Source organism: Hyperolius riggenbachi, chromosome 4 (assembly GCF_040937935.1).
Source record: "Hyperolius riggenbachi isolate aHypRig1 chromosome 4, aHypRig1.pri, whole genome shotgun sequence".
NCBI lineage: Eukaryota > Metazoa > Chordata > Amphibia > Anura > Hyperoliidae > Hyperolius > Hyperolius riggenbachi.
The window spans coordinates 364134945-364154129 of record NC_090649.1 but is presented as its reverse complement, the minus strand read 5'-3'; the positions used below and the strand labels follow the sequence as shown (position 1 = coordinate 364154129).

Here is a 19185-nt window from a genome sequence, read left to right as displayed (position 1 = left end):
TACAGGAAGAAGTCTGCATCCTTCAAGAAAAACATGATTTTCATGCAGGGACAATGCTCCATCACACGCGTCCAAGTACTCCACAGCGTGGCTGGCAAGAAAGGGTATAAAAGAAGAAAAACTAATGACATGGCCTCCTTGTTTACCAGATCTGAACCCCATTGAGAACCTGTGGTCCATCATAAAATGTGAGATTTACAAGGAGGGAAAACAGTACACCTCTCTGAACAGTGTCTGGGAGGCTGTGGTTGCTGCTGCATGCAATGTTGATGGTGAACAGATCAAAACACTGACATAATCCATGGATGGCAGGCTTTTGAGTGTCCTTGCAAAGAAAGGTGGCTATATTGGTCACTGATTTGTTTTTTGTTTTGTTTTTGAATGTCAGAAATTTATATTTGTGAATGTTGAGATGTTATATTGATTTCACTGGTAAAAATACATAATTGAAATGGGTATATATTTGTTTTTTGTTAAGTTGCCTAATAATTATGCACAGTAATAGTCACCTGCACACACAGATATCCCCCTAAAATAGCTAAAACGAAAAACAAACTAAAAACTACTTTCAAAAATATTCAGCTTTGATATTAATGAGTTTTTTTGGGTTCATTGAGAACATGGTTGTTGTTCAATAATAAAATCATTCCTCAAAAATACAACTTGCCTAATAATTCTGCACTCCCTGTATACTAAACTGTGTTTCACAATAATTAGTAATTGCAGAGATATAGGCAGCTGAAGTCATATGCAGATGTTAACTTTTCATTAAATGTTGATGCTATCTACAGACACTAGATTCTCATAAGCCGTGATGTTCTTTTGATCATCTCGGTTGAAAATCTAGTGTTAGTACAGAGGTTTCACAATCTCTTTTAGTATTCCACTGTGCAGGATCATTAAACTGGCAATGACAAAGGGTCCCTGTTTAGCCCTCCCTGCTCAGCTGCCACTTGCCCCCCCCCCCCCCCCCCCATCACTCTAAAGGACAGAATAGGCAGCCTGGGTACAGTGCAGCAGCGTGCCTTTTACAGCAAATGTTCCCAAATTCCTATCTGGAATGATCACTAATGATCATTATAGACAACACTTAAGGTGGCCATACACTTAAAGATTTGCAGCAGATTCAACAATCCGATTTCTTTCAGATGCCTGTCAAGTTGAATCTGACAGGAACCTATCTGATGTGTGCCACTAACTAGGAACAGATTTCCAATAGATTTCACAATGAAATCTATTGAAGATAGATCTTAATGCATTATTGGACCATTAGATCCAATGCAACTCTATGGGCCATCGATCTGTTGCCAGCAGCAGATCGACCTAGATTTTCCATCTTGTCAGATCAAATCGATTGAAATCGGCCACAAATCGATCGATCGGCCATCAATTTCCGATCGATTTGATCAAATCAATCGATCGATGGCTGAAATCGACCAGTGTATGGGACCCTTAAGAGAATGTCTGTATAGGCCTGATAGGTGTCAGATGAGCGTCAAATCCTCTTGCCAAAACTTCAGTAGGCTATGTGTATAATTTAATAAAGGGGCTTGCTCTGTGTGCAGCTAGTTATGCATTCAGAATTATTGGAATTTCTAGGAATTCTGTACTCCAAAGAGATTATAGACTCACCGAGAAGTGTAATTAAACTTTTGGAAATTCATAGTTGGAATTTTTGGCTTTTTTTTTTTTTAGCGCTGCTGATTTTAAAAATCGCCTTAAAAGCACTAGTGCAATGGTGTTCTCACATAAGCGATGAGCTTTCTATCCAAACACAAATGCGGCTTCTGCACCATTTTCTAAGCGTTTGCAATTCAATAGAAAGTATAGGAAAATCGCAAGGAGCTTGAAAAAGTGCTCCCAAGCGTTTTCACCGACGTCAGGAAGTGAAAAAAATCACCACAAAAGCGCTTAGAAAAGTGAAAATCGCGCAGAAAGCACTTAGAAAAGCGCTTCACAAATAGTCCTATAAATTACTCAGCACTTGCGATAGCACTGACAATTTATAATGTGAACAAGGCCTTAAGTGAACAGGAAAGATAACGTTTAAAACATTATTCACAAAAAGACTTGTGCAGTACTAATGTAATTATATAGAAAGTACTATTAAAGAAAATGAAATGTATAATTTAAAAACCCAGCAGAGTAAAATAAAGTTTCACGTGGACCAGTTGAATAGCGCAGGTACTGTTCACTCACCAGGCTGCAGAGAACACTCTCTTTTTGCAGTTGTGTTATTTTATTTGGCAGGCTGTTATATGCAGTATCCCCCTAATGAAAATACGCTGTGTATTTCAGACCACCCTGGCTTCTCCTATGTCACAGATGAAGAGAAAAAATCATCTACAAATTTGAAAGAAGACCTAACTTCTGGTCGAGTCAGGAGAAAGTCAGGTATGGTCTAATAATTAAATTGTTCTTTCATTTACTGAGGTGGTGATAAACTTTTGTACATAGCGTGACATCTCTGAGAATGTGTACACTAGTCACATGGAAGAATTCCAAATTATATAACAACATAAATGTTTAAAAACATGCTATAAGTTGGACAAATAGAAGTACTAAAAACAATTCTTAGGTAGAAGAGGCCAGTATCGTTATCAACAGGAAACTGTTCTAAAGTACTGTATTTGTTTTGAGGCACTTAAAGAGGTGTAGGCTTGTAATTGACTGGGCTACTAAGCATTTGGATCCTGAGCACCAAGACTTGGATTCTTATTTAAGAAACATAAGGACCTCTATCAGAACCCATCAGATGCCTCTTGGTCCTATAAAAGATAAGCTTTTGGGTCTCCCAAAAAGAGGTTAAACACCAGAAACTCCCCACCCCATTTGAGGTGTTTGAGTACTTCTTGAACCCCAGTAGTGCTCCTGTAGAGTCTTCACAATACAACTGACAAAGACTTAATAATTGGTTAAGAAAGCCTAATCCAGACAAACCCCTTTTTTGTGTATATGGTGGTAAAGCGTTACAGCACACATCCAGTTTTCTTAAAGTCTGTGTACCAACTGGAAGAAATTACCCTTACTTCCTGTCCCTATGACACAAAAGATGTTGAGTGTCAGCATTAAAACTGGATGGAATTTTTACCCAAACTTTTTTTAATTGCTGTCATCGTGCATGATAAACTGGGGCATGTAAGTGGTTGACTATAGAGCATTTTCTTCCTCTACTATTAATGCCCTTTTCCCCAACCTATGTTAACCTGCACTAGTAAAAGGAAAAAGAGGGGCTCATAGGTCACCACAAGAGAAACAGAAAATGTTTTACAGCCAGATATTTTATATGTGTTGTCTATGTACATCGACTTCCTGTCTGCACATGGAGCACACAAGTTTTCCTCAATGGAAGCACTGACCACAATGAAAATCCAAAATCAGTTGTAAATATTTTTACACTGCACACCAGACTGAAATAAGCATTTCGGGTAGAAATAGACTTTAATTACAAAGCTGCTGTGTAAATTGATTCAGTGGGCAGCTGCAGTATCCTAATTACTTGGATGAGAATTATAATCATCTAGAGATCGCTGATGATGAATTGTAATGGGGATTTCTTTATTAAAATGATGTATAGTGATTAGGAGTATGCTAAAGGGCTGTGGGCATATTCAAAATATAACCTGCATGTGTAGTGAACTAGATCCAGATTAACCACAGTTCAGGTGACTGCTCATCTTTAGTGAATTATACATATCAGGTTAACAAATAGATTTCTTTACTAACCAGTTTTGCATTATGGTGGACTATATAGAAATATAGGAAACTAATTAATTCCATATTTATATAGTTTTACCATGTAATGTAGAGTAAACTGACCCATGGTGATTTATTTTCTAGAACCATCCTCAAACCTTCATAAAGTTATTAAGCAAAATGGTAAGTTGACAAGGATTGTTTTTCAGCAAAGCAAACATGCATCTTTGTAGGGTGTTACCACATCATTGTATTTGACTCTATATGTACTTTTCTTTCAGATATAAGCCCCGGAGTTCAGAAGGTAGGCTCCATTAAATACAGTAATACTGTAGTTGTGCTGTAGTGGTTAAAATCTTAGAGGTTTTATTTTTTCTTTTTATTTTTTTTTCTTCGTGTCCTCTTCTGCATAATTGTTCAATGACATTTCACTTAAAGTGGTATAAAACCCTGACATAATATTCAATAAAAACATGTTTTCCTACTCTTTATATGCCATACGGTTATCATATTTGCTTTTGTGCATAAGTATTATTATTCGTTTAGAAATGACAAGTTCCCAAAGTACAGTTTTTTTGCTCTGAGAGCTGCCTTTGCATTTTATACATAACTGGTTTTATTCATCTTGTATTAAAGGCAGAGATGCTTTCTGAGTGTTTCTGTGTTCAGGAGAGTCTGCACATTTAGAGAATGTGTCACATTCCTCACTGGATACAATTACAGTGGTTTGCAAAAGTATTCAGCCCCCTTGACGGTTTTCACATTTTGTCATATTACTGCCACAAACTTGAATCCATTTTATTGGAATTCCACGTGAAAGACCAATACAAAGTGGTGTACATGTGAGAAGTGGAACAAAAATCATACATGATTCCAAACATTTAAAAAAGAAAAAACTGCAAAGTGGGGTGTGAGAAATTATTCATCCCCCTGAGTCAGTACTTTGTAGAACCACCTTTTGCTGCAATTACAGCTGCCAGTCTTTTAGGGTATGTCTCTACCAGCTTTGCACATGTAGAGACTGAAATCCTTGCCCATTCTTCTTTGCAAAACAGTTCCAGCTCAGTCAGATTAGATGGACAGCGTTTGTGAACAGCAGTTTTCAGATCTTGCCACAGATTCTCGATTGGATTTAGATCTGGACTTTGACTGGGCCATTCTAACACATGGATATGTTTTGTTTTAAACCATTCCATTGTTGCCCTGGCTTTATGTTTAGGGTCGTTGTCCTGCTGGGAGGTAAACCTCCGCCCCAGTCTCAAGTCTTTTGCAGACTCCAAGAGGTTTTCTTCCAAGGTTGCCCTGTATTTGGCTCCATCCATCTTCCCATCAACTCTGACCAGCTTCCCTGTCCCTGCTGAAGAAAAGCACCCCAAAGCATGATGCTGCCACCACCATATTTGACAGTGGGGATGGTGTGTTCAGAGTGATGTGCAGTGTTAGTTTTCCGCCACACATAGCATTTTGGCCAAAAAGTTCCATTTTGGTCTCATCTGACCAGAGCACTTTCTTCCACATGTTTGCTGTGTCCCCCACATGGCTTGTGGCAAACTGCCAACAGGACTTCTTATGCTTTTCTGTTAACAATGGCTTTCTTCTTGCCACTCTTCCATCAAGTCCAACTTTGTGCAGTGCACAACTAATAGTTTTCCTATGGACAGATTCCCCCACCTGAGCTGTAGATCTCTGCAGCTTGTCCAGAGAAACCATGGGCCTCTCGACTGCATTTCTGATCAGCGCTCTCCTTGTTCGGCCTGTGAGTTTAGGTGGACGGCCTTGTCTTGGTAGGCTTACAGTTGTGCCATACTCCTTCCATTTCTAATTGATCGCTTGAACAGTGCTCCGTGGGATGTTCAAGGCTTTGGAAATATTTTTGTAGCCTAAGCCTGCTTTTAAATTTCTCAATAACTTGATCCCTGACCTGTCTTGTGTGTTCTTTGGGCTTCATGGTGCTTCCAATATTCTCTTAGATGACCTCTGAGGCCGTCACAGAGCAGCTGTATTTGTACTGACATTAGATTACACACAGGTGCACTCTATTTAGTCATTAGCACTCATCAGGCAATGTCTATGGGCAACTGACTGCACTCAGACCAAAGGGGGCTGAATAATTACCCACACCCCACTTTGCAGTTATTTATTTGTAAAAAATGTTTGGAATCATGTGATTTTCGTTCCACTTCTCACGTGTACACCACTTTGTATTGGTCTTTCACGTGGAATTCCAATAAAATTGATTCAGGTTTGTGACAGTAATATGACAAAATATGGAAAACTTCAAGGGGGCCCGAATACTTTTGCAAACCACTGTAAGTAAACACAAGATAACATTATCTCCAGTTGGATGCGTCCAGCTTTCCCGGTAGGGAACTTGTAAAGTCCTGTGTTTAACTAATTGAATGCTGTTCTAGTAAAAAAAAATGGGGTTATATATAATATGCTGTAAATAATCTTTTAGAGCAAAAAATAAATGCTGGGTTTCATTCCGCTTTAAGGGCATCAGTGGTCAGCCCTGCTGTCGAGTGCTAGAGTCCTAGGAATTAATGAGCTCGAATTTTTGCCAAAGTCACTTTTGCATCGAAATTTGCATTGTTGCTGCCTCTACATTTTAGCAAAAATATGATGTATTTTTGGAAGAAGTGCATTTTTGACAAAATGAGAATTTTCTGTAGAATGTGTTTTCTCTTTGGCGTCAATGCATTTGGTGAAAGTGTGATTTCACATGCCTGTTCATAAATTTTTGCACAAATTCTCATGTGTGAAAATATTTTCTTATGTCTTCAAAGCACTTGACTTGAAAATGGGGTTTCTCGTGCCCATATACTTTTGCCAATATTCTTAAAGGGGAACTGAAGATAGAGGTATATGGAGGCTGCTATGTTTATTTCCTTTTAAGCAATACCAGTTGTCTGGCAGCCCTGCTGATCCTCTGCCTCTAATACTATTAGCCACAGCCCCTGAACAATCATGCAGCAGATCAGGTGTTTCAGACTTTAAAGTCAGATCTGACAAGACTAGCTGCATGCTTGTTTCTGGTGTTATTCAAATACTACTGCAGAGAAATAGACCAGCAGGGCTGCCAGGCAACTGGTATTGATTAAAAGGAAATAAATATGGCAGCCTCCGTATACCTCTTACTTCAGTTCCCCTGAAAATATAGCGAAACACAAAAAGCCATATTTATTCACCACTAGTCCTAAGTTCCTATCCAATCAAGGACACTTACGTATAGGGTGTATATTTCATCCCATATCAAAAACCTCCTTGGATGCTCCAAAATTGGCCCTAGAATGTGGTATGTACAGATTAAATTCTGGCACAAAATTAGCCGATCAAAAATATAAAGTCTCCACCAGAAGTGAATCTTCTGTATCATAGATGTTTCCACCCTGAATTCTTAGGATATAGTGTGGGCAAGATAACATGGCATTGCAGTGGTCTAGCCTCCTGCAGTGTCTTATGCAGACAGAAGGTGTGGAACTTCCAGGTGCCACTAACCCTTTCCCTTCTGCTAGATTAGAAGAGTATGACAGCTACTGTCTCTCTCTACATTTGTGGCCTGTGGAAAAGGTGTAGTTAAAGTGGACCTTAAGTCAACTGAAAAAAATGAGATTTACTCACCTGGGGCTTCCCTCAGCCCCCAGCAGCCGATCGGTGCCCTCGCAGCTCCGCTCCGATGTCCCAGGACCCGCTGGCGAGCACTCCCGGTTTGGCCATCACCGGCTGACAGGCATGGGAACGCGAGTGATTGTTCGCGTTCCCAGTCTGTATATCGCCCCCTATGCTGCTATTGCACCTCCTGGACGCAATAGCAGCATAGGGGGCGATATACAGGCTGGGAACGCGAACAATCACTCGCGTTCCCATGCCTGTCGGCCGGTGACGGCCAAACCGGAAGTGCTCGCCGGCGAGTCCTGAGACATCGGAGCGGAGCTGCGAGGGCACCGATCGGCTGCTGGGGGCTGAGGGAAGCCCCAGGTGAGTAAATCTCATTTTTTTCAGTTGACTTAAGGATCACTTTAAGGTGCAGAGTGAACAGGTTTGGGTGAGGGTGGGGGGGGGGGGGGGGTGTCAGTGATGTATACACTGCTGGCATCTTGTTTTGTGAAATAAAGAAATGTAATCGTATAATTACTGGATTATGAGAGTGGACAGGGCTGGCCTGTCACTAATCCTTCTTCTTGTGGTAGGCTGTGGAGGGAATTGGAGGGTGGGGGGATATATGGGCAGTGTACAGACACAGGAACCCATGCTAGTGCAGAGAGGAGCAGCACATACACATCTGCAGTGGGTACTTTAACACCCGCTCAAAGCTGAGGACCTTCATAAGTGAGGATGTGGGAGAGTTCTTGTGTTATGTAAGGAAGCACACATTATTATTATTATTTATTTATAAAGCGCCAACATATTCCGTGGCACTGTACAATGTAAGAAAACAAACAAGGGATACATAATGATACAGACAATGATATACATCAAATATGAACACTGATGCAAGATACAGCACTGCTGATTACAATTTGATTTAACATGATGACTAAAATGTATAAATGCCTAACAGTGTGCAAGCAATTAAATTAATAACAGTCCATGCCACAAAAGGGTGAGAGCCCTGCCCTTGCGAGCTTACAATCTAAAGGAGTTACACTTCAGGTATGCTTTAAGTGTGTCAAGAGAGTGCAGATGATTACAATGTACACATTTTGATAGCTGTAAACTCTAAAAATGGAAAATGTTACATTATTTTTTTTATTTAATAATATATTTTACAGCGGATCAGCATGCAAGGCAATTTGCTGTGTCAAGCAGCTAAACTGGGATCCAAAGATCTGCTCCTGAGTCCTAGCCTGAGAAAAACAACCAATCCGGCTGACTCTAGGGACTTTTTCCAGCACCTCTATAACAATGAAAATCTGTGTTTAAGGCCAACAGAACTGACTGATGATGAAGAGGAAAGGCAACAGGTCTGTACTGATCAAACTCTGTAAAATAATAAGTGTGTGTGTTTGGGTGGAATAGGGACGCTGCACATCACTGGTTTGCATCGTCATTTTATTAGGTGTTCCTTGTGAAATGTTGAAGTTTAATTTTTATGAGAAGATTGTTTAGCTGGTAAATAGCCATTATTTTGATTTTCCAGAATCTGCAGCCCTGTTCTCAGCAGAAGACAAAAGGAGGAAGGAAGAGATTAAACAGCCAGGCCTCTGAGAATGTTGAGAAACGTAGAAGCATCAATCTCAGTTTGTCTGAGAGACGGGTAAGGGAACCTTACTTTTTGCTGAGCTAAGGGATTCCCTCATAATCACTTTCCAAAAATATTGCCTGCACATGAGAGCAAGTTTTTTTTTTTACCTTGTTTTTATCAATACTTCCTTTAATCTGAGGTAGATTAACTGCACCTTTAGAGCAAATTACACTATGCAGACTCTCACTGGAACTACAGTAAATCAACATGACAACAATCAATTTTGCTCACTTTTTTTTGCTCTTTCATTAGTATCCCCATGTTCATTTGCCAGCATTATGTGTCTTCTGTCCATCCTCTGGGAGACTAAGGGGAGGAAACAACTTCAGTAGGCAGAACGATCTATGCTGCAACTATTTTGATATATCATGCCTCTCCCACTCCAAGGACTACACGGCTGGATAGTGTACTGGTTAAGGGCTCTGACTCTTACACAGGAGCCCCGAGTTTAAATCTCGGCTCTTCCTATTCAGTAAACCAGCACCTATTTGGTAAGGAAACCTTGTGCAAGAAACCCTAACATTGCTATCACCTAGTGGCTGCAGCTCTGGTGCTTTGAGACAGCCTGGAGAAAAGTGCAATATAAATGGTTTGTGTCTTGTCTACATTCATTTCTATAGAGTAGCTGCAGAGTTTTGTTTGAGAAAAAACTTGTTGGAGGCACCCTTTTGTATCTAATAGTAAGTATAGGTATGTTAGGCGTAAATTGGATCTTACCTCCTTAAACGACAAACCGCAAAGGCGAGTATATGATTTTTATTCATGCACATTAGACAGACAACGTGTTTAATGGGTGCTGATCAGCTTCTTCAGGCCAATAAAAAAAGTGCCTTTGATCGCACTGAATCATGGTCGGTTAACTAAAGAGGCGCTTAGGATCCGATTCACTTTGATCAAAGGCACTATTTGTATTGACCTCAGAAGAAGCAGGCCAGCACCCTGTGAAACACGTTGTCTTATGTGCATGAATCAAAATTGTATACTCTTTCACTCCTTTCTCAGTCGCAAAACGCTTTTTGCAAGCCTTGTGCACAGATTTCACAGCGCACATTTCAGATACAATGTCATGTTAGCAAATCTTTCCCTAATAGTAGCTGAAGCTTTCAGAAGTTACATCAAAGGGGCAGAAGGAACTAATTTAGCCCTGGTACCATATCAGGCTTCCTGGAAAGCACAGCCCTCTGCTGTGTGACGATGCCTTAAATCGGGCTTCTGCTCTGACAGAAATTATAAACCAGTCCAAGCAGAGCAGAGTGGTCTCTAGCTTTGGCACCTCTAAAGAGCCTCAAAAGGAAGCGGAGAGATGCTTATCACACAGTTGGTTTCTACCAAAATAAACTAAATTGCCAGCAACCTCCAAATTTATATCTCCTCATTATTTCTTAGTTTTTAGCTTTTAGGATGATTCGATGATGGTAGCAGCACCGTTTGTTCAGAGATTGTGAAGTTCATTCTAACACACATTCTGGGAAACTTCAAGAAAGATAGGACCTAAGATTGAGTAGCAATATATTTTTAAAGTACCGCTGGACGTCTACTCCTGTCACAACCCTCATGTTTGATATCTAGGGATTTGTAACGTTGCACTGAATGTGGATATGCATTCTATTTCTTGGTGTGATCTATGGGCACAGAGAGACTGAGCAAAACCAGTATTGTGCCAAAATCTCTTCTCTCTGGGCAAGAACTGCCCCCCTGTTCCAGTTACACAAGGCTGGACTTGTTTGTGTCATAACCACTCCCAGCTACAGAGGAGGTTAAAAACACAGCCATGCACTCAGTCCTTCATTCTTTGTTTATCATCTGTTGTTGCATACCATCCAATAGGCCAGGTGGACTCTGGCAAGCGGCCATCTTGGGCTTTTCCATAAAAAGTCTTTGATTGCTGCATGGACTTTCAATTACTGCATGGACTTCCAATGACAGTAACTTGAACTGTATCGACATTCTATTTCATGTTCTCATCTCTTACTATTTCTATAGCCCCAGTCTGTTCTGACTGACAGGTATATTTACCTGTCGGTTATAAAGTATATTTGTGTTCTATAATAAAACGAACGATTGAATCGTTTCAGTCTTGCACTTGTTTCTGCTTATATGATTGTTGCTTAGAACTCTGCCACAGAAGAGGCACACTACCGAATTGTCTTATTTTAATTTGTTGATTTGCTAGCTAGATTGTTAAGTAACTGTTTCTTCCTTTTAGGAGTAGCTAGGTGGAGTCTCTCAGCTCCTAGTTCATCCAGACAGTGGTGGCACTATTACCATCGATTTCCAGCACAAAATCAATAATTTTATTTTTACTCATTGTATGTACAATCAAGATTGTATCATGTATGGGCCCACCAACCAATCTTAAATGTTTACTATGCTCACAGTGAAATTGCCTCCAGAAGTCTCTAGTGAATGAGACCTGCATGACAATTGTGGCCTAGTAAGATGTGATTGGTGGGTGGATGTCACATTGTCGGCAGCGGTGTGACCAATATTTAGTGTCAGTCTGTTCACAGCATTTCGAGCCTTCGGATGCAACTATTCCCTGAATGGTAACGGTAGCAGATTAGATGGGATTGGCGTGCTTTGCTACATTATCATCTGTGATCCAGCAACCGGTCCTTTTAATGTCCCCTTGCTCACAGTCTTTCAAGCCATCCGATGCGACTATTCCCCGATGGTAACTGGTGTAAGTTAGACTGGACCACAGTGCTGGATTGTAACACTCAGGTTTGCAGTTTGTTGTTTAAAGAGGTAAGATCCAATTTACTCCTAACATACCTGTACTTAGTATCAGATACAACAGGGTGCCACCAAAAAGTGTTTTTCTAGAATAGTTACAACCCCTCGGGGTCCCGTATTTCAATCCCCAGTGTTTACTAATACTTCAAGGAGTGTGACCAACCAGAACCTGCTAAGCGGACCAGAAATACAGAGCGGGCATGGTTATTTTCCCGTAGGCTCGAATGGTGGTTGCAGATTTTTGCAACTCATGCTTGTGAGTATAATACTTACATTGTACAAATTATACTGCACCATTGGGCTCCTGGTCTCTCTCACTTAGATTCTTGGAAACGCTACGACCACCAAGAATCACACCAGCTTCTGCAGAGTTTTGTTGCTGTCCACTGCGAAAATTGTGTTTCTGCACTTCTGGGGTGTTTATGTAAACTTTTTTTTTTCAGCTGTTATGCATATGTTTGTTATGGAAGAGTGAGGGGGAGAGGTGATAATCTGTGTGTGTGTGTGTGCGTGCGTGCGTGCGTGCGTGCGTGCATGTGTGCGTGCGTGCGAGAAGGGGAGCTGGGCAGGTGGGCTGTAGTCTTCTAACAAAATCCAGTCAAGCCAATCACCTTTCCCAGTGTGATTAGCTAGGCCAGAAGCTTAAAGGACACCCAAAGCAAAAATAATTGAATGAAATAAACAATTGTATCTATCTTCCTTCTCCTAAAAAATGACTTTTTAAGATATTCCACAGTTTTATTTTATTTTTAAAGCTACTTTTTAAGTTTTAACTGTTTTATTGTTTTTGCTCAATGACACATTCATTGAAGTATGCCAGAGCTAAAATGTATGAACTGTTGACCCTTTTTATCTCTTTCCTACTCTCAGAAGTCAATGTCTGCTAGGAAAGTGTTTTATAGTTGGAATTTCTTATCAGTGAGAGCCAGGAATGAGTCAGCCACTTACATACCTGATATTTAACTCTTTCAGGCAGAGAAAGAAAAAAGGAAATGAAGTACTACAAAAGCGAGAATTGGCTCCTGGATGCATACAAATTTCTATAATTTATTAATTACAACATTTAACAAAAAACTCTAACCAAACAAAACAAGCATAAGCAAGGCGCTGAACACACACACACAGGCTCAGTGACTAACCTCACCAGTGGTCTGTAGCATTGTTGATAATGGAACCACCGTGATGAATACCTATGACTTTTTGCTGTTTTGTTTTTGATTTTCATGCCCTTGATGGAACTTTTTATTTTTATTGTGTTAAAAACATGAACATAAAATGGGGACTATAATGATAACTTTTTTTGATTTCAGAATTCCAAAGACCAGTCAGATGAAGAGTCTTTGCAGCTGAGTTCAGACCACCAATATCCCACAAACATACATCGGGGTATTTCACAAACAAATTCGTTGATCATGAATATTCTTGGAGGCACAAATGCATTGCGTAACATCTGGACTGATCACCAGATTAGACAGGCTCTATTTCCACCTAGGCGTTCACCTCACGATAATGATGAAGACGATGATGATTATCAAATGTTTATGATTAATGAAGCTTCTAAGCTAGAAGCAAGACCACAAGAGGAACGAGGTGCAACCAGTCGACCATGCAGTTGGCACTTGGGCCTCATGCAAGAGGAGAGTGCCAGCAATTCCTACTGCAAAGTTGTCAGAAGAGCAAGCAGTGTAGGAGAAAATAAAACCCGTTCTTGTCACTTGAGAAACAGACAAAACAGTTATCATCGTGACGTTTCAAAGAATTCTGAGCAAAGTCATAAGCTTTCTTCTCTTGGTTCCTCTGAAGAGTTAACAGTTGATGACATTGAACATGTTTATGATAATATCAGTTATGATGATCTCAAACAAATGGGACTCACAAGGAGGAATGATTCAGATTACTTCATGGCTAATGTGGTGGGTAATTTACATCAAGGCAATGACAATATTCTTCAGCCCTTAAAAAAAAATGTAGGGATCAAAAACATTTCAGCACCAAACAAAGAAAGAGCACCACTTACAAGAGGAATATCCAACTCAAGTTCTCAAGAGCTCAAGATAATAGAAGAAAACATTTATGACTCTATATGCATTCCAGAACAGTCACTGGAACAATTAAACAAAAAATTACGATCTAAAAGGAACCAATTTTTGGGCTTGGATGGAGAGTGTTATTACCCCACAGATCATTTTGTGTCTGAAGACAGCTTACAGTTTAGTGAGGATGAATCATCAGACCATCGAGTGCCAGTAGGAGAGGACTATTTTCCCCAATTGAACACCTCTTCAAACTCTGATTCACTCAGTCATAAGTCTGCAGCAGACAAGCTGTCAGAAGAAGTAGATGAGATCTGGAATGATTTGGAAAATTATATAAAAAAGAATGAGGAAAAAAAAAATGATAGATTACTGGCTTCTTTTCCTGTGAGTAAAGAAGATAAAAGAGAAAAAAGACATACAATCATCAGGTCTCCTTTCGGCAAAGAATATTCTTTATCATCAATGTGTTTACGGGATAATTCATCCTGTTCAAGGACTAGCGTAAACAGCCCCATTGTTCCTAAAGAAGAGCCAAGTCCTCCAACTTCCCCTAGCAACTCATTGCTAAGTCTGAAGAGGACTTCTCTAGCAAGTGAAATAACTTTTGCTGAGTCTCCATACTTTTCATCTAACAGCAGTCTGTCATGTTCAAATACAAGGAGTGTTGCTCAAGGATTAGACAGCATTGAAAAGTCCAAAAATAAGGTATTTACGATGGCTCGAGAGTACAGTCAGAAAATAAGGAAAGCCAACCAGCTTCTAAAAATTAAAAGTCCAGATCAGGAGCAACCTTCTTGCAAATCACAGAAGGTGAAGTCAAAAGATCTTGCAGCAATAATGGAAGAAAAGAAACAAGGTGGAACTGCCATAGGTAAGAATGTTCTTCATAAGGATCTTTAGTCTTATTATGACTTGAAGCACCAAACTCACATTTATGCAAGCTGTTTTACTTTGTGTTGTCTGGTACATGTTTAAAGGACCATTATCACGACATTTATAAAAAATTGAACTAAAAAAGACTTATCCTGAAGAGAATGCTAGTAGAAGGGATAGTTAAGTGTTAAAGAGAACCAGAGACAAAGCACCCTCATGTATTTTACTACATTTATCAGTGGGAAAATGACAGTAAACACCTACCCTGCTCTCTGTTTCATTCTTCTCAGCTCAATTTGCCTGTCACCAGCTCTGATAAGAATCCCTGACTGAGCATTCAGTCTAGGTTTGACCTGGAATCATTATAGCTGAGTCAGTCTTCTGTGAAGTCTTTTCATGCCTGCCCCCTCCTGGCTCAGCTTTCCTGCGTTGCATACTCAGAGCTCTGATGACATGGGAGGGGCTGCTCTGCTGAGCAAGAAGCTCTGAAACAACAGACAATTGTTGCTGCTGTGTGATCTGTGTGCACTGTGCAGTCATCATTATTATCTCATTCCTATGAGACACTTCCTACAGGCAGCTGCACAGCATACCAGAATAATAAAGTTGAAAGCACACAGATGAAAGGCTGCTGCAGCAACCGTGCTTGTCTATAGTTTCATAGAGCCTAGAGATAGCACATCCAGAACAGCTCATAACCTGGAAGCAGAAGGGATATGAGCCGGCGGCCATATTGGATTTTTCCTGGAGCAATAATGGATAAAAAAAAACTCAAAAAGGCACACCAGAGCGGCAAAATTATCAGTTAAAGTATTTATTATTTACATATCAACTGATATGTTTATTTTGTGTGAAACGTACATATCTGGTTCCCTTTAAGTATTAGTTAAAAAATAAATCATACTGCTGTTTACTCATGACAGCATGAATGCGATGGCTCTTACCAATGGAGGACAGCTTGTATCTGCCTACCTAACGGCATTTCAGCTAGTAGTAAAACTGTCTCCTGATCTTAGACAGGCAGATACAAGCTATCCTCCATTGGTAAGAGCCGTCACATTCATGCTGTCATGAATGTGTAAACAGCAGTTTGATTTATTTTTTTAACTAACTTAACCCTTTACTATCCTTTCTACTAGCATTCTCTTCAAGATAAGTCTTTTTTTTTTTTTTAGATTTTATACTTTTCCCGATAGGGGTCCTTTAACAATGTCCTCTATTCTGATATTATCCTTCCCTAGCCCCCTATGACTTTATTACTAAAAAACTAGTAAAAAAAAAAAAAAAAAAAAAAGTCGGTGAGATGCCAAACCTCATGGCCCACACACAGATTTTAGCTGATTTTGGCCGTGCTGCCCAGAACCATGCCAACTGAAGTCAGCTGAAAGTGCATTTGACTGGCTCACTCCCAACCCACCCACAAGCCACACCAAACCCGTACACAAGTCAAAACAAACTTCACTCCTGGGCAAGGTTTAGGTTAAATTATAAGCTAGACCAGTTGTTTTAAGTTGTTTCATAATTGTGCTGCATAAAAGACCACTGTTGAGCGTGTGTATGGGGCTTAACCTTAATATTCTGTAGTTATTTTAAGGTTAGAAACGCTAACTTTAGAGATCTCTCCTTAACTTAAAGACAGAAGAGTTAACTTTAGGTTTTCCTAAAGTCAATTGTTTAGGGGAAAAAAAACTGAGCCCAGGCCAGTGATGGCTAACCTTGGCACTCCAGCTGTGGTAAAACTACAAGTCCCATAAGGCATTGCAATACTTTGACAGCTGTAAGCATAACTAATGGAGGCAGAGGCATGATGGGATTTGTAGTTTTGTCACAGCTGGAGTGCCAAGGTTAGCCATCACTGGCCTAGGCTATCAACAACATAGGCTGCAAATCAACTGACAGCTAGTTAATCAACTAGTAGGGATGGTCAACAAGATGCAAATAATTCAGAGTTGATGCAGAATTATGCAAATTGCGTATTAAAATGTATTCAGCTTGAATATGGACTAATCAAATTCCACCTCGGTTTTATTCTATTAGTTCATTGTAGCTGTATACATAAACATTTCCATAATTCTGCAACAACTCTAAATGATTTGCATTTCATTGACTATCAATATTAACCAGCAGCTAAAGGCGCATACACACGTTGGATTTTCCTGAACGACGGGTCGTTTGAACGTCCCGTCGTTCAGACGTTTGCACGCCAAATCGGGCATGTGTACAGTCAGTCGTTCGGGTGATAAGACTGGTCTTGAGCAATCCGCCCGGCGTTCAAACGACCCGTCGTTCAGGGAAAATCCGATGTGTGTATGGGCCTTTAGAGGCTTTGATGAGCTGTTCTTTACACATTTGCATTGGTTTCCTCCCATATCCCCCTCTCCCCTAAAAAATTATTGGTAGTGTAATTGGAGCCAAAATTATAACCTTAAACAGTTGTAGGGATGTTAGACAATAACTATGGTAGGGATTAGATAGTTACATTTGAAAGTTTTTTACACGCATTCCCTGTGTGTAAAAATGTTTGTTGCAGAATAGAAGCCCTCAACCACCCACCCCCTCTGTATTAAATAGCCACATGTCCTTGGCAACAGTTGAGCAACTTCAGAAGAAAAAGATGGGGCAGAGTGAAGCCACAAACAGAGAGTGTCTCCTGGTCTGCAATGATTACATTTGTCGATGAACCAAGGATAAGCAAGGGAATGGTTGGGAATGCTTTTAAATGTTTTATCTAACTAAAAGTAGTTACTGAAATTGTTTTGGGAGTATAATTACACTTTAGATATTTCTACTTTTCCTGATATACATATATACATATGAAATGGAAGACCAGGGTTCGAATCCTGACTAGGGTCAGTACCTATTCAGTAAGGAGTTCAAGGCAAGACTCCCTAAGGGTACGTACAGACATATGATAACGATCGTTCGTTCTCAATGACGAACGATGTTAAAGGAGGTTTCGGCCGATGATCGTTTGAAGAAAGGCTACTTTGAACATCGTTCGTGTACGAACGATCTTGGAATGAGCGTTGCGTGCGCAACATGATGTATAAACTGATTTCAAACACAAGTGTCAAAAAGAACTGTTTGAGCATGTGCAAAGCTTTGAGAACGAACGATCAACGACCGATCGTTGTACAGACATTACTTTTTGAACGATGGTCGTTGGAAAAGATCTGGCAGAATGGATCGTTCTTTACCAACGACATATCTCGTTGGTCGGTCGTTTTAATGATCGTTCGTGCACTTTTTACGAACGATCGTCGGGCGTTTTAAACGACTATAGTCGCATGTCTGTACGCACCTTTACACTGTAGGGTGGCCTCCTGAGTGCGGTTATTTTTTAGACTGCATGGGGAAAGAAAGTATAGATAACAAATATCATTAATTCTAACAGACATAAAGTGCATATTGGTGCATCTTTGCGCCCTAAAAGACTGTAGGCATAAAGGACATAATTAATCGTTGACATACAAAGATATAATAAGTCTATATAAAAAAAATTAATATAATATAGATAGTATAGTGTAATATAGGACATATGAAATAGTTGTAAAAGTATGTACAAGTATATAAAGAAAATAATTAAAAAAATGTATAAGATGAAATTTAATTTAAAAGAGAGGACCATTAAAAGAAACTAGTATTGGATGAGTATTAATGAATTTTTCGTTGAGACCTTCTGGAGCTAGGGTACTCAACATCTGTATCCAGAACATTTCACGTTTTTTTGGCAGGTCAAAGGAATTCGAACAGTTTTGTGGTATGGTTTCAATGAGGGTTATCCGGAATAGGTCTGGGTTGCTATTGTGTATCGTATCGTGAAGTGTCGTGATACGCTGTGCAGTGGGTATTTATTGAGGATGTTGCGTTTATGTTGACCGATTCTGCATCTTTTGCCAATTTGCCAATTGGGTGGTTCTGCCCACATACTGAAGTTGGCAGGTGATGATGTAAATGACAAATTTAGATTCACAGGTGATGGTGTTCTTTATTGGATAGGTTAATTCCGTAATTTTGAATCGAAAAGTGTTGGTAGGGGTAATAAACTTGCAGGCTTAGCATCTTGAGTGGTTGCAGGCCGAGCAACCTGGTGAGTCTGTTGATGGAATGGGGTTGATGTAGTAGGTGTCGGAGTGTAAACGACTGGGGGCCAGAATGTTGCAAAGGTTGGGTGCTCGTCAGTAAGTGATGGCTGGTGCGGTGGGAATGATGGAACGGAGGTGTGGATCCTGTAGTAGGATTTCCCATCTATTATTGAGGATTTTCCGTATATTCTGGTGTTGCGCACTGTATTTTGTAATGAATCTTGGTACGGGTTCTGTGTTCTTGGTATTAATCGTATTTGGGGGATTTTTTATTGTTTTGACTAGCATTTATGACTAGCATCTTTGAGTAGTTTCTTGGGGTATTTACGATCCATAATTTTTTGGGTTAGGATATTGGACTGGCTGTGGTAATCTTGGGTATCGGTGCAGTTTCTGTAAATTCTTCTATATTGGCTGTAAGGTGTATTTTTGGTCCAAGGGCGGTGATGGAAACTGTGGTAGTGGATATAATTGTTGGCATCAATGGGTTTGAAATAGGTTTTGGTTTTGATTT

General features: G+C 40.0%; 1 protein-coding gene across 1 annotated transcript in view; it reads left to right on the top strand.

Moving 5' to 3' along the window:
• Window positions 1–14613, top strand: part of PLEKHG1 (pleckstrin homology and RhoGEF domain containing G1) — a 192366-nt gene extending 177753 nt beyond the window's left edge. The window contains exons 12-17 of the mRNA XM_068233407.1: window positions 2299–2394; window positions 3841–3879; window positions 3978–4000; window positions 8469–8660; window positions 8837–8953; window positions 12988–14613. Coding sequence (XP_068089508.1) covers window positions 2299–2394; window positions 3841–3879; window positions 3978–4000; window positions 8469–8660; window positions 8837–8953; window positions 12988–14613 — 2093 coding nt within the window. The remainder of the gene's footprint in view (window positions 1–2298; window positions 2395–3840; window positions 3880–3977; window positions 4001–8468; window positions 8661–8836; window positions 8954–12987) is intronic.
• Window positions 14614–19185: the final 4572 nt, after the last annotated feature.